Below are 11,209 nucleotides of genomic sequence, written 5' to 3' on the forward strand. Positions count from 1 at the left end.
GGGGGGGGGGGAGGGAAAGGAAAGCCATCAACCAATGGGGCAAGTGCTATTGTGTGTACTACCAGTAAGCTTATTTGCAAAATTGCTGTTTTTTTCCATGTACTCCCCCTCTCCATGGTGCTTTCCTGACAGTGTGGAGACTTTTGCAACTTATTTTTTACATAGTATGTACACAGAGTTGGTGAAGCCCTATAAAAGTGGATTAGAGAGAGATTTTTACTTTTACCCATAATCACTGCATTGCCCAAGATTTTATAAACAGGTCATAAATGAGGTGTTATGACATGATGCAAGGCTATTAATACAATCCAGAAGTGTCACCATCATAACTACAAACAATACACCCAGATTCTGAAGGATTTGGAGGCTTTAAGAAGGGTCCACCTCTAGGTGGTGTAACTTGTCAGCTCCATCATGGTAAATGGAAGGTTTTGCCATATGTCTCTTGACCGGCAGATGAAAAATTGAAGTTCCATGGCCCTAAAAGTATGAGTAATTAAGCTAAAATGTAATTAAGTGCTCATTCTGAATAACTGAATATAGATGCTGAATGAAAAAGTTTCTCAGAATCTGGGAAAGACCACAATGTGTGTGAAAGTTACAAGTGGTATCTAAAACTTTGGAAACAAGTGAATGGAGAAGTCAAACATAACTGTTTCCTGTAGTAGGTAACAAGCATATGGAATAAGTTACCCAGGAAGGCTATTGACAAACAGAGTATAAATGGATTCCAGACATGCCTAAATTTCTTTCTCTAGGGTAAAGGGGATTGAACAATGTCACAAAAAACCAGGAAGGTATAAAGGTGATCAAATAGAAACAGATCGACATATTGATCATAACATTTCTTAGGCTGATAGACTAGAGAAGTATCAGTGGGGCTCAAATAACATTTCCTTTTCATAGTTGTAGAAGTTTTGTATAGTTTCATCTAGTGGAAAAACTTTGTTTCATGCTGTGAGATTTTTGGGGCATGCTCCTGACCTTGGGGCCATGCACATACCTCAAGATATAAAAATTCTTAATACAAAAAACTGCCATCTGTGTAACAGCCCTTTTGTCTAATTCAGCCATGAATGTTTCTTCTGCTTCTAATTGCTTGCATCACTGCATCTGACCATGATTTTTTCTCTTCTGTCAAGAAAGACTAATATTAATCCATTTTTATGATAATTTTTAGTGCATTAAACCTAGACCAAATTTTGCTTATGAACAGGCTATTTAGAAACTATGTTGATTTCCTTTTATCCTAATTGAGACCATTTTGCCTTTAAATCAGAATGTCACAGACTATACCACAGGAAAAACATGCAAACTAAAGTTTCTAGTCACAACTAATAAGAAGTTTCAAAGTTCTTGGACTTGAGAAACCATTTAGTTTCAACAGGGTAAAAGTTGCACTTTTAAAAACACTTGGTCTTTCATTCAGAATTTTTTTATCTTTGGCACTGATTTCTGATGGAGTGTCTCAATGACGTGAAAGTCTTGAACAATTATACAACATTAAACAAACAAACAAACCATATGCTGCTATATTCAGTGATTACAGATGAGCAGTAGCACTGTAGTAAAAATAACATGTTGATGCGAATAAGCATCTGTGTCACAAATACTGTTAATGAGAAAATGATTTATCAGTATACACTTACCAGTTTTATCTCTGCTTGAGCTAAAAAAAAAAAATTCAATCAAGTCTATTTCACTATTATGTGTCCCTTTCATTTCAGGTGTTAAATGTTGCCATGATTGGATTTCACACAGTGAAGGGGTTTACTTTTGTCTAAAAACAATAGTGCTGACTGGATTATTTTAATTGTAGTAATATTTTTATTAAGCTGATGATGTGTAGGATACTTCTAGCCTGTTAGATAACTTGGGTTTCAGTTGTATATAGTACTCTCTTTCCATGCCAATCAAATCACTATCAATAAATCTTTAAGTGGAATATGTTCAGCATCTTGTTTAGCATCCAGCAGGATCAGTTACCTCAAAGATTATAACTTCTAATTTTTAGTCAGTCCACCATACAAGCATCTTCTGTTGTCAACCTTAAAAAGCATTTGCCTTTGAAGGTGGAATTATTTTTAGATTGTTCAAAAATCTATGTTCTTTCAGGCCCTACCTGGATACTGCTCTGATTTAGTCTAAGATGCAAATCTACCCTGTCTTCTAGAACTACCAGACTCAACTTCAGTGTACCGTTGTTGACAATTTTGAGAAGTGTTTTGTCCCATTGGTAAGATAGCTGGTCACAATTTGCCTGGATGCATATAAATATTCTCTGCCAAAGACCTTCCTGTCTGGCTGTAGTTTCTGTGGTAAGGGAGTGCTGGGGTTTCCTCATTGAAGACAGATCCTCACAGTCATAACACCATTGACATCAGTAGGCCTGTGACAGTTTACAACAGCTAGGGGTCTACCCCCATAGTATTTGAGATGGAGTCAGTGCTTTGTTGGGTACTCAGGGAAGTACTGGAAGGCCACAGAAAACCTGATAATGGCTTCCTAAAAGTAGAATCTTTTAAAGTTACATGTAGCAAAATGTTGACTTATGTTGTTACTAACTTCAGTAGGGAGAGAATTTCACCCCTAGAAATTTAGAAGCTTGGGTCACTGAGGCACACGGAGAAAATACAAAGAAAGATGAGCCTTGAACTATATGGTTGTTCAGCTTTTCAATTCTTTTCTCTGCAAGTAATGGGCAGTTTTCTTTACAAATGAAATGACTACCGTGGGCAACCTGTATAAGTTTTGTTTTCCAATCTTTTGTTGTTCTCCTAGGGTTAAAAATTATAGATCTATTTTATAGTTTGTTGTATTTATCTGTTACACTTTCCTTAAAAGTTTGTGGTTATGTGATAAATGTTTGTAATGCAGAAACACTCAGGGCATAGGTACCCTGCCTCTGGGCTGTGCTTTCCATTCTTTGCCCACTATTCCCTGGAGCAGGGAATTGTCTTGGAGTGGAACTGGTCATGTGCCAGTAAGCACACCTGGGGTAGCAAGGTTACTGGTGCATGGTCAGCATGGTTTCAGTGTAGCTACATTATGTCTGCGGTAGGGTGTGGCCCAGAGGTGCTATAGACCTGGGCCAGATAGCTCTTGCAGAGTGTATAGCCCGCAAACTATTTTGTCTGATTTCTCCTTTCTCTTCTCCTCGGCCCTTCAACTCTCCACTGCTATGAATTCAGTAATTCTCATATAAATTAGTACTTTGGATATTTGTTAGGTGCTGGCATGGAGTGGGTTTACACAAAAAGCTTGAAGTTAGTTAAATGAAAGAAATCAGATTCACCCAAAGAACCTTGTCTGCCTAGAAAAAGCTTTACATTCTGGTATTAGAGAAAGTAAACAGCCTTGCCACAAACAGTAATTTTATGGATTGTATTTTTCAAAATATCCTCCATTCACATCGGGTATTTCTTTGAGACGCATAAGCGATTGTACGGATAGGTGTGCATACATGATGTCTCAGGTTACTCATTATGTTTACTTTTGCTCTGGACCATGTATTTTTCTATTGAAGCGTTTGTTGTTTTTCCTACAGGAAATACTGATTGCATTGTGAAAGTAAACCTATCACATTTTCTTTGTGTATATGTGAAGGTTCAATGTTTAATCCTTCAAGCCTACGAAAATCTGTGCAATGATGTAATTTGTAATGGGGATATTCCTTAAATGTACAAGATTTAAAATATGTATTCTCTTTCCATAGACTGTTTATTCCATGGCCCAGTTTCCTTTCCCGCAACTGGCAGAATTAAGGGAGAAATATACATACAATATTACTCCTTTTCCTGCAACAGTAAAATCAACTTCTGTTTCAGGGTAAGTCTAGAATCAATCCAGAACATCTCTCATTTCCCTTATTACCTGTAGCCCAGGGGTAGGCAATCCCCGGCATATGTGCCAAACCATGGCGCACAGCAGCATTTTGCTTGGCACGTAAGCCTCAGGGCAGGGGAAGCACAAGGGCTTTGTTGTGGCCGTGCAGCCCCAGCCCCTTCCCCACCATCCACCTTGAGGTGTGTGTGAACCCACCACCGGCAATGAGCCAGGCTAGAGCTCTGAGGATCCCAGTGCAGCTGCTTGTAGCCTCCCTGCAGCCTTTTGTGAGCATCCCGGGCTCTGTGCTGGGCCCAGAGCCCAGGCTGGCTGTGGCAGGTATCCAGGAGCCTGGAAGTCGCTGCATGGGGATCTGCAGAGCCCTGGCCTTGCTCATTGCTGGCAGCCACTGCACATGTGCCTCAGGGCCGATGGCAGGGAAGAGGCAGAGGCTGCACTGCTACAACAAGGACTGGGCCCCACATAGCTCCCCTGCTGTTCACCTTGGCACGCCAACATCTTGCAAGTCGAGATTGAAGGTGTTTCTGGCACACTATCCAGAAACATTGCTGACCTCTGATGTAGCAACGCTTAGACTATATGTATACAGCTGAAAAACAAAGGCACTGGCACCTTCCATTCTGCATCTGAAGAGGATAAAACTATTTTGTTATGAGGAGTTAGTTGCGTGCTTCAGAACTGCTTTCTTTTCCATGCGTTCCTGCGTGACAGGAGGCTGAGCAGAACTAGAGACAGTGATGAAGAGAATGACCTAGAAGATGAAGATTCCATTGCCAGTGCTGTCGGCTGCCTTGGACCGTTCAGTGGGCTCTTGGCACCAGAGCTGCAGAAGTACCAAAAACAAATCAAAGGTAAATGCAACATCAGCTCATTTTGAATGATGGCATTAACTGTTTGCAAGCTTGAATCTTTTGCAGTTTCCTTGGAATTATTGAAGCCATAGTGTGAATTTCAGGTGAAGAACTTTGTGCAACTATCATAACTTGGCATACAATCCTTGAATACATTGTCTCTTAAACTGTATTGAATGCTTGTGTATGTACGTTAAAGGATAGTGGAAGATAAAGATTCTGACCGCCATTTAAAAGAAAAACCCCAAAATACAGTTCAATACAGATAAAAATAATATTTATGGACAGATGCATTTAACACTGATGACCTTGGTTTTTGTTAGAAAATGTTTAGATGATATTGGTATCTATAAGTGGTAAAAACACAAATTAATTCTGCAGATTCTAGTTAAACATTTACTCATCACTGTATATATTACTTATCACTCTGTATTCTGTGTATATCTAATTCTGTGGACAACAGTTTGATGTTTTGGAGTGTATTTACATTTTCAAATATCCCTCCACTTCTGAATCCAATTTAGCTCAGCATTACAAATCCAAGCCTTGTCAGCAAATTTAAATGCACTTTAGAAACCTATCTTTTTTTTTTTTTTTTTTTTTATTCCAATAATAGTATATGTAAAATATCATGGTTTAGAGTCTGCTGTTTGTGATGCCTGGTAGAAGATTCTTCTTAAACAGCTATCTTAAAGATGCGTTGCTTTTGAAGATTTGTTGTCATTTACATTGTACTTTTCTTGGTTGTGTAGTCAGGGACAATTGACCATTTTTAGGGGTAACACCAATATTTGATTGATTCTTACTTACCTCTGTCAACAGATAGAATAGCTACAAGTTATGCAGTCATAACAGTGGTTTTTAACAGATTCATTTCATCATGCTTACTGTTGTTTTGCTGTGATATGTGTTCTAGAGTGCTCTGCTTGATGTTTTCTCTTTCTCTTTTTTGGAGGACTGTAAATTTCTGCCTGCTGCTTCAAGCTGATATTTATTCAGAATGTTAAACTGTTATTGCAAATCAGGCCTAATATAAGCAAACATGACATGAAAAAAATTAGCCCTTGAACCCTGATATGCCATTTTAGCAGTACATCAAGAGCAGCTGTGAAAATAATGCACACTGCTCCTGTTGCTCTGTGGCTCTTTGATCACTCATTTTCTGTAGCCACCTGCTTATCTAACTTCCCCCACACATGCCCCTTCTGCTGCTCTGAGCTGCTTTGTTCTTCTCAGGCTGCTGCTTTTCCTCCCCTTCTTGCTGCACATCATCAGATGGCCAGTCATGTAACCAAATAACTGGTCTATCCAAGTGACTGTGACATTCATATCACAGATCATGGTTTGGTAACTGCAGTTTCTAATGACTTTACGACTGAGAGTTTTATTTAATAGTTAATTATGTGAAATACCCATTTCAGTGACTAACTGAGCTGTATTTTTTTTACACAACTGAGTAAGTCAGAATCATAGGGTTGGAGGCAAGTGCAAGGGTCATTTAGTCCAGACCCCTGTACAGAAGCAGAATTCATAAATGCTAAACCTTTCCAGATAGATACCATCAATGTTGTAGCTTTACAAGGTTTATTGCAGAAAGAGGTCTGTACCTTCTTATTTTTTTTAAACTGAGTAGTGATTCCAGAAGGTTACCAATTTGAGTCTTACTGTGGAGGCTGTACTAAATACTTAGGTATTTATTATACAACCATGTTAAATATTTTAGACTGTTATTATGATACCTGTTTTTATTACACACTACAATTAAAATAAGAGAACAGAACTTTGGCTTGTAATTTCCTTAAGCATTTCTTTGATTAATGCTTAAGCATGTCTGAAGTGATACTTGTTCTTGATTTTCATTTTATCCCACCATGTACAGACCACAATGAAGAACAGAATCTGGGCTGCAGTAACATTGCTGAGCTAAGTCCAGGAGCAATAGACTCTTGTCGAAGTGAATATCATGCTGCTTTTAACAGTATGATGATGGAGCGTATGACCACTGACATCAACGCATTAAAGAGACAGTATTCTCGAATAAAGAAGAAGCAGCAACAGCAGGTTCATCAGGTGTATATCAGAGCAGGTAATAGAGTAGAATATGCTTTACCAACATACTTTTGAAAGCCAGCTTCACTATCAGAAAAGAAATGAAAATTATGTCCTTTTATATTTAAATTATCATAGACAAAGAGAGAACAAAAGAAAATAAATTAACTTGCAAAACACTAGCAATGAAGCAGGTCCAGCTTCACTCAAATGGTAAATAAGAAGATGATGGTTTTGTTTTTCTTTCATCAGGACATGAAGATGATGACCCTGGGATCTTATTAGGTCCCGGGGACCAGCTGAATAATGGTATTTACAGATATCTTTGGTACTTGGGTGTGTTGCTTTCTTTTTGCTAACAAGTTATAATCCATGGCATCCTTGGACTTGATCATTTGGACTTGACTAAGCATTTAAGAAGTGAAAAATAAGCCTTTAAAACCAAGGGACAGACTTTATACATTGAATGGTTCCGTTGGCTTTAGTGGAGGCATGTCCATTTAAACGAACTGAAGTCTTTACAAAGAATCAATTGTAGCTAAGCTGACTCTTCTTTCTAGGCTGGATTTGATCTTTAGTACATGGAGGAATGAATCCCTTTTCACTGTTAGGTTTGGATCTTCACAAGTGATAGTGAAAGCATATTAATGGATCAGGACAAGGAAGTTTTACTTCTACTGGTGATAAATCAGTCCTATCCAGAGAAGATTTTAGTCCCCACAGCAGTTTGTTCAGCACTTTTAACAGATACTAGATTCATATGAATTGGAGGAGCAGCGACTTGCATTGAAACAGTTCAGCATTTGAATGGAAGCACTGGCCAAAGATGTTCATTTCCAAGGATTGCCCAACCTTTTCTGACTTTACTAATCATGATCAGTTTGATTTAGATAAACTGTCCCATAAATCTGTGTCTGTCACTCGGGAACAATTGGGAATTCTGACAGAACAAGGTAGTTTGCCCTGGTTTCCATCCAGTGTGGAGAGACATCTGTTAAAAATAAATTGGCGTATCTTCTGACTGTTTGCTTACAGAAAGGCCTGTGTGACTGTCCTTAAGTAGAGACTGAATTTCCTCTCACTACTGAAGGAGGGATGAAACAGAAGGGTCCATTTCTGAGGCCAAGATTAACATTAGTCTTTCACTTGTGGAGCATATACCCGTTAATGGTAAAAACCCATATGCAGGGATGTGTTCAATTTTAAACACTATAAAGCAAAATCATCTTTGTATTTACATTTCATCATTGTCCAGTGTCACATGAGCTGACACCTTAACTACTGCAATTCCAGAAACAATGTAGCCAGTTTGTAGATGTGCCTCACTTAAACAGTAGTCAGTGGATTAGCAATAGAAGGTAGGCAAAGGAAAGCTTTTGCCATGCTTGAAGATGCAGCATAGTGTAAGGGGAATTCAGTTTTTACTGGGCACAGTCCTACAAGTCTTCACAACACAACAAAGAACAGTATCAAGGCTGTCTTTGATCTTGGATCACTGGGGTAAACATTTATTTATAATAGCACATAACTTCTTTTTTTTTAAACTTTTTCTTTCAGACAAAGGGCCAGTTACCAGTCTTCTCCCCTCTCAGGTAAATCATTCGCCAGTGATAAACCATCTTCTTCTAGGAAAGAAGATGAAACCAAATAACAGATCTGCCAAGAATGCAGTCATTCACATTCCAAGCCATGCAGCAGGCAAAATGTCACCCATTCCCCATGAAGACCTTAAAACAAAACTCAACTCTCCCTGGCGCACTCATATCCGAGTGCATCGCAAAAACATAGCTAGAGCCAAAGGCCAGCTGGGCTATGGGGATACCATTGGATTAATAGAAGAGCAGAGCGAAGCCTGTAAAACAAATAGTCCTGGTGCAAAAGAGGAGACTCCAAAACGTTCTGATTTTGAAGAAGGAGAGGGAAGTGAGCTCGATGGCAGGACTACTCGGCAAGCTGATGGACAGTCGGCTGAGCCAGTTTCTGAGGACACCAATGCAAATCTGTTAGCAGTTCAGCTAAAATTGGAGGCATTAGAGCTTGCCTCTGACAGCAAAACTGATGCTGAGCCAGTGTCCAGTCAGTCCTGCCAAACAAACATGTCACAGTCATCTAGTTCATCCAGTGACAGTGGGACATCGGCTAAAACTCCCCAAGCCAGCAATCCTAAATCGCAAGTCTTTAGCCCTTTCCCTAGTGTCAAACCTCTTCGAAAGTCGACTGCAGCCAGAAATTTAGGGTTGTATGGCCCAACCGAAAGAACCCCAACTGTACATTTCCCACAAATGAGCAGGAGTTTTAACAAGTCCACCAATAGCAACAGTGGGACAAAGAAACGATGATGAATCACCAGCACTTTATAGTTCCGGGGGAAAAAAATTGTATTACTATTTGTAAACGTGTCCAAAAGACTTTCTAAATAGTACAATTATTTAAATGAAGCAATGGGGACAAAAGCAGATAATGGACATATGACTACGCTGCCTTGAAAGCTCTGCCCCTGGATTGTGTGGACTAGTGAAGGTGTACTGTGGCACACAAATAGGTTCTAATGGTTCTGTGGTAAAATAAATAAACATTGATTTCTAGTGTAAAGTACACTCTTTTAAATTGAAGTTGTGTTTAAAAGCTGTCTGCTGCCTTCTCCCAACTTCTGAGAGAGCCCATGTCTATGTCAAAGCCCCAAGGACAGCCTTATGTACCAACCCCCATCCACAAAGTATTTTGTGAGCAGAGCTGCCCTTTAAATCTCATCAGTGTGGTTCTATTAGCTAGCTAGAGGAGCCGCAATTAAGCAACAAAAACACAGGCAAACCTAGAAATCAAAGGCATCTACTGAACACAGAGATCAGAAACACTAATTGAATGGACCAGCTGGCTGGTACTTCTATCTTCAGTGACATTTACTGTTTCCCTTCCTGTGGCTGGTCTTCTCTGTTGCTGTTATTTCTTGTAAGTTTAGGTCAGAAGCTAGTCAGCTATGGCAAGATAACAAGAAAAGCATTCACCTCTTTCCTGAGGTTGCAGTTGGCTGATTTCCTACTACACAAAACCTGCAGAGTTACAGAGTGGTAGGATTTAGATACATGTATGTATTTCTCCATTTACTGTGGTAAACCTCTTGACTCCAGAATCTGTAGTCAGAATCTATAGACTCTAGCAGTCTGTATTTTTCTGGTAAACCAAATATAATGGTAAACAACTTGATGGTGGATAAAATTTTGAAAAGTTTTTATGTGGTTGAGGAGCTTAAGCCTATTTCTGAATGTGATTTAGAATCTTATTTTTTATTTAATTGCAGCACAATATTTTTCTAAATTAATTAATCCAATCCAGTTGACTAAAATGGACTGAATTAGGCCTGTAGTACATGGAGAGCCTATATGTGAATCGGTGCTAGTAACGCTGGCTAAATTAAATACCAGATTCCTATTTCTATTCTAATCCTTTTTGTCAGTTGCTCCTGACAACTTTATTCTCCAGTTCTGAGAGTGTGATGCCTCTGTTTCCTGTTTGTTCATTTGTTTGGGAGCTTGTAAATTCCTTGAGCCAGATATCACTGGGTTACTTTATATTAATACAGACAAAAATTAACTGCAAAAAACTAGAGAGAGTTTAACTTCAGGTTGCATTCAGGTTACTTTTTATAACGTTAACTCAGGCACATTAGACATTGGCCCTGATTCAGCACCTTGTTACTTCTGTTACACTCATGTGCACCTGGAGTAATGCAGCAGTGAATTGGCTCACTATAGGTAGCATTTTCTCTTCCTAAATTCTTTGTAAAATGTAAACCTTAATGGATCATTGTCTGTTTATTACCGTGTGCCATGATGTATAGAGGATGTGCTAGAAGGTATTACTGTACACCATAAATTTATATAGGCTATACGACATGCCCTGTTGTTGGAGAATAATTTTATCTTGTTCTTGTACTTTCTGTAAGTGTATGGGTATCACAAATATGTTTATTATAAATTTTAAACAACTCAGTGCTTGCCCCTGCCTCATTTTTCAGGGCTAAGTGGTGTCATCACCAGTGATTACCAAAAAGGATGAATAAATGGGGGGAAAAAATGTAGAATTTGGTCACTGGCCAAGGACTGTATTAGGAAATTGTTTCATTCTTGGTTTAAGTTGAATACACTTCCTTGAAAATAAAATTATTACTGTGAATCAAACTCCCAGCTCTTACTCAGTATCAGTGTACTGTACATCTGTATAGTGAGCTGGTAAAAATAAAAGGACGGATGTTCTGAAGCCAAATAATAAGATGGCATGTGTTTGTTTGCCTTTTCAGCATACATTAATTTGATTTAATAACAAAAAGTTGATCAGCTCTATAGAAATGGTAGTCTTGAAAGAATAATAGATACCCCATAGGGAAGATGATACTAGAAATTCATACCTAATCTGTGTTTGGTAAAGCATGCTTGGGGGTGCCTGCATTTTTCCCCTTTTGGTCT

At 38.8% G+C, this 11,209-nt stretch overlaps 1 protein-coding gene across 2 annotated transcripts in view; it reads left to right on the plus strand.

Moving 5' to 3' along the window:
* The window catches only part of TBC1D30 (TBC1 domain family member 30), a 69,785-nt gene extending 58,861 nt beyond the window's left edge, over positions 1 to 10,924 (plus strand). The window contains exons 9-13 of one of the 2 annotated variants that reach the window (XM_019514667.1): positions 3,716 to 3,828; positions 4,558 to 4,697; positions 6,577 to 6,783; positions 6,999 to 7,055; positions 8,304 to 10,924. In XM_019514667.1, the coding sequence (XP_019370212.1) occupies positions 3,716 to 3,828; positions 4,558 to 4,697; positions 6,577 to 6,783; positions 6,999 to 7,055; positions 8,304 to 9,085 (1,299 nt within the window). In that variant the 3' untranslated portion in view covers positions 9,086 to 10,924. The remainder of the gene's footprint in view (positions 1 to 3,715; positions 3,829 to 4,557; positions 4,698 to 6,576; positions 6,784 to 6,998; positions 7,056 to 8,303) is intronic. The other variant, XM_019514668.1, reaches the window with a different exon arrangement.
* The last annotated feature ends 285 nt before the right edge of the window (positions 10,925 to 11,209 follow it).

Source organism: Gavialis gangeticus, unplaced genomic scaffold, assembly GCF_001723915.1.
Source record: "Gavialis gangeticus isolate Ggan-Ray unplaced genomic scaffold, GavGan_comp1, whole genome shotgun sequence".
NCBI classification, from domain to species: domain Eukaryota; kingdom Metazoa; phylum Chordata; order Crocodylia; family Gavialidae; genus Gavialis; species Gavialis gangeticus.